The 3,793-nt window shown below is 34.7% G+C and overlaps 1 protein-coding gene across 1 annotated transcript; it reads right to left on the reverse strand.

The window, feature by feature from the left end:
• Positions 1 to 651: 651 nt before the first annotated feature.
• Positions 652 to 1,410, reverse strand: LOC145163997 (uncharacterized). Its single transcript, XM_079082729.1, has one exon. It carries the CDS (start codon positions 1,408 to 1,410, stop codon positions 652 to 654), a length of 759 nt encoding a protein of 252 aa, XP_078938855.1.
• Between the last annotated feature and the right edge of the window lie 2,383 nt (positions 1,411 to 3,793).

Genomic DNA, 3,793 nt, shown 5'->3' on the forward strand with positions numbered 1-3,793 from the left:
ATCTGACGATATAAAGTGATATATGTTGCTGGTTTTATCAAGAGAATGTGTGAGTTTCGTTCCGAATGTCATAGGGACTTTGACTTTTAAATCACCTACCATTCTGAATTTAGCAAGTAACGTCTTTATGAAGGCTTCTTGATTGATGAATATACCTTCTGAACTCTGTCTTATATTTAAGCCAAGGAAAAACTTGATTTTAACCATAGAACTCATTTCAAATTTAGTTTCCATTAATTTCCGGAATTTAGCAGTTAAGTTGGGATTAGTTGATCCGAAAATAATGTCATCAACATAAATCTGAACTATCATTAAATGGTTACCCTCCTTCTTCCGAAAGAAGGTAGGATCAATAGAACCTTGTTTGAATTTTGATTGTTTAAGAAAACAAGTCAGAGTTTCATACCATGCCCTAGGAGCTTGTTTAAGACCATACACTGTTTTATCCAGAATGTAAAAATGATTTGGAAATTTTTCATTCACAAAACCTGGAGGTTGTTCAACATAGACTGTTTCTTCAAGATCTCTGTTCAGAAATGCACACTTCACATCCATTTCATAGACATCAAAATTTTTGTGAGCAGCATAGGCGAGAAATATGCAAACTGATTCAAGTCTAGCCACCGGTGCGAACGTCTCTTCGTAATCTATTCATTCTTCTTGACAATACCCTTTAACAACCAGACGTGCCTTATTGCGAATAGTGTTACCTTCTTTGTCCATCTTATTTCGGAATACCCATTTCATACCAACCACATATGCATCTTCCGGAGTAGGAACCAATCTCCATACTTTGTTACGATCAAACTCATTCAATTCTTCCTGCATAGCTTGAACCCAATCTGCATGATCAAGAGCAACTTTAATAGTTTTACGCTCAATTTTCGAAATAAAAGAGTTGAACATGCAAAATTCCATTTTAGAAAATAATGTAGTTTGCTTCGCTTTTTGTTGAGCACGAGTAGGAACTCCTGATGAAGAATCTCCGATCACTTGAGATGGAGGATGATCTTTGGTCCATTTTATCATTGGAGGATAGTTATGATCATATGTTGGATCAATTTCAGCAAAAACATCTTCAAATTCCGATTGTGCATCCGAGTCATTATTTTCATTATTCTCCCCGTGGAAGTTTGCATGTGACCTGTCATTCGGAACTAAATTCTCCCCCTGGAGAGGAATATCGTTATTGAGTTTCTGAGTGGAGCTCTCCCCTTGGATTGGAGCGTCAAAAGGTTTTGGCTGAGGTTCACTTGGAATTGGTTGCTCCGGAGGAATATCTATATTTTCAACAGCTTCGTCAACAATCTTGATCAATTCATCCTCTTGATTGTCTTTTGTGTTTAATTTCGAGGAAATTGCTTTGTCAGGTTCATCAAACAAATTTAGAAAATCCTCATATAAATTCATAAGAGAAATTCTCTTACAATTTGTTGAAGGAAATTTTCCTCAGATTGACAATTTTCTTTTAGATATTTCTTCATGTAATTGCCATCTAACGTAAAGCAGTAGGTTTCCTCAATCTTCTTTGACTTCTTGTTCAGAACTAGATATTCTTTTAATTGCTTAGAATTTCATATGGAGTAATCAGAAATCGTTTGTTGATGTAGGAGCGGTTCTGAGTAAAACATGTGGTGGCAATAGCATCAGCCCATAAATAAAAAGGTAGATTCGCAAATGACAACATTATCCTTGCAGCCTCATAAAGAGAGCGATTTCGTCTTTCAACTACTCCATTCTTCTATGGAGTGTAAGGTGAAGAGAAATTGTGAGAAATCCCTTTTCCGTTCAGGAATTCTTCAAACGCATGATTTTTGAATTCCGAACCGTTATCACTACGAATTTTCCGAACTGGATTTCGTAATTATAGCTCAACATGCTTGATGAAGTCTATCAGCTTCTGTGTTGCATCAAATTTCTATCTAAGAAAGAATACCCAGGTGAATCTAGAAAAAATCATCGAGAATAACCAAAATATATTTATTACCACCAATACTCTCGATGGCTGAAGGACCATAGAGATCAATGTGCAATAGTTCCAGTGGTTCAATGATTTTGGTATATATAATGGATGAATGACTTTTCCTGCTTTGTTTTCCGAGCTCACAGGCAACACATAAGTGTTCCTTTTCGAATTTAAGAAGAGGTAGTCTGCGTACGAGATCACCAATTATCATCTGAATAGGCTTTCGTAAGTATGCAGACACAAGGTTTTCCTTGGACCGGATTTAGATTCAGAGGATACATCTCTCCTTTCCTTCTAGACTTCAGAAGAACAACTTCGGATTTCTTTTCTATAATTTCTGAACCTTCTTCATCAAAAGGCACTTTTAGACCTATACCTACAACCAATTGAGAAACACTAATTAGATTGCGTTGCAAGCCCTCAGCATAAGCTACCTTCCGGATCGTGAATTCGCCATTTGTGATCATGCCATATCCTTTTATTTCTCTAGTGGCGTTGTTTCCATACTTCACTTTTCTGCCATCCTTTAAAGTCTGAAACTCTCGTAACTCTTCTTTCCTTCCTGTCATGTGACGAGAACAACCACTATCTATGTACCATTTTGAATCATATTTTTCGTCACACATAACCTGCAAAATTTAAAGAGTTTTAGGAACCCAAACCAACTTGGGTCCTTGTGAGGATTTCTTTTGAACAGGGAAAATTTTTGTTTTGTCAACCCAAAAAGATTTTCTTTTCAAAGTAAAATTCATCCCTTTATCCATTTTAAAAACCTTAACTTTGTTGCCACAAAGATTAATTTCAACAAAATTGGCTCTTCGTTGAATATATTCTTTGAATTTTGGAGCCATTCTTTTTGAAAACTATTTTTCTTTCTTTTTCAATTTTGCTTCGTATTCTTTGAGAGTAATTTATGGTTCCGAAGCAACTTTGTTTTCAACCTTAATCTTTTGCTTTAGCAATTGGTTTTGAAATGTGTGATTTTGGTGAACAACTTTGATTGAAAAAATAACTTGACTTTTGTTTCGGAATTTGAGATGAATCTTTATTTTGATTAGAACATCTTGACGTATTGACAGAACTTTGATTGGAATTCATTTTCTTATAAAAATGCTTTCTTTCACTCAAATTCTTTCTATATCTAGCATGCAACTGTCTTTTCTTTGCAATTAATTCCTCAGCAGATCTATGAATGTTAGCTTTTGGTTTTTCTTTTCTAATCGGTGTTTCATTATTTACTGATGACGTTTCACTAGAGACATGTTTTGTACCACTTGGTCCTGCCTTATCATAAAAAAAGTCCCCCGGTTCAATGGTTCTGAAACGTATTTCCCATTTGTTTTCCAAGAGGTCATTTCTGAAAGTCCTTTTGTTTCATCTGCGTTGTCTATAGGCTTTGACCAGAAGAATTCATCACACCCTTTCACATTATCATCAGCTACTAAGGATGTTGATTCGGAAGTATCATTTTTGTTCAGTCCTTTCTTAACAAAAACTTGATTCGGAATGGTTTTAACTTTAGGAAGAACGGTTTCTTTTACTTTCAAAACTTCTGAGCCTTTATTTTCAGTAATTCAAACAAAATCGATTGAGTTTTCAGAAATTAAGTTTTTCTTTGGTTCATCAAAATTTTGTACAAAAGCAGAACAACTAATTTCATCCTCTACAGATATTTCACTCATTTCACTTTCATCGAATTCAAAAATATTTTCAGAATTAAGAGTATTTTCCGAATTCAATTTCTTGCATAATAAGTCATATTTCTGCATAGCACTTAATTTGATTTGTTGTTTATCCTTTTCAGTTAAAACTTCGTTCAACATGTTT

Source organism: Lactuca virosa, chromosome 3 (assembly GCF_052849685.1).
Source record: "Lactuca virosa cultivar CGN04683 chromosome 3, Lactuca_virosa_CGN04683_v6, whole genome shotgun sequence".
In the NCBI taxonomy this organism is placed as follows: Eukaryota; Viridiplantae; Streptophyta; class Magnoliopsida; order Asterales; family Asteraceae; genus Lactuca; species Lactuca virosa.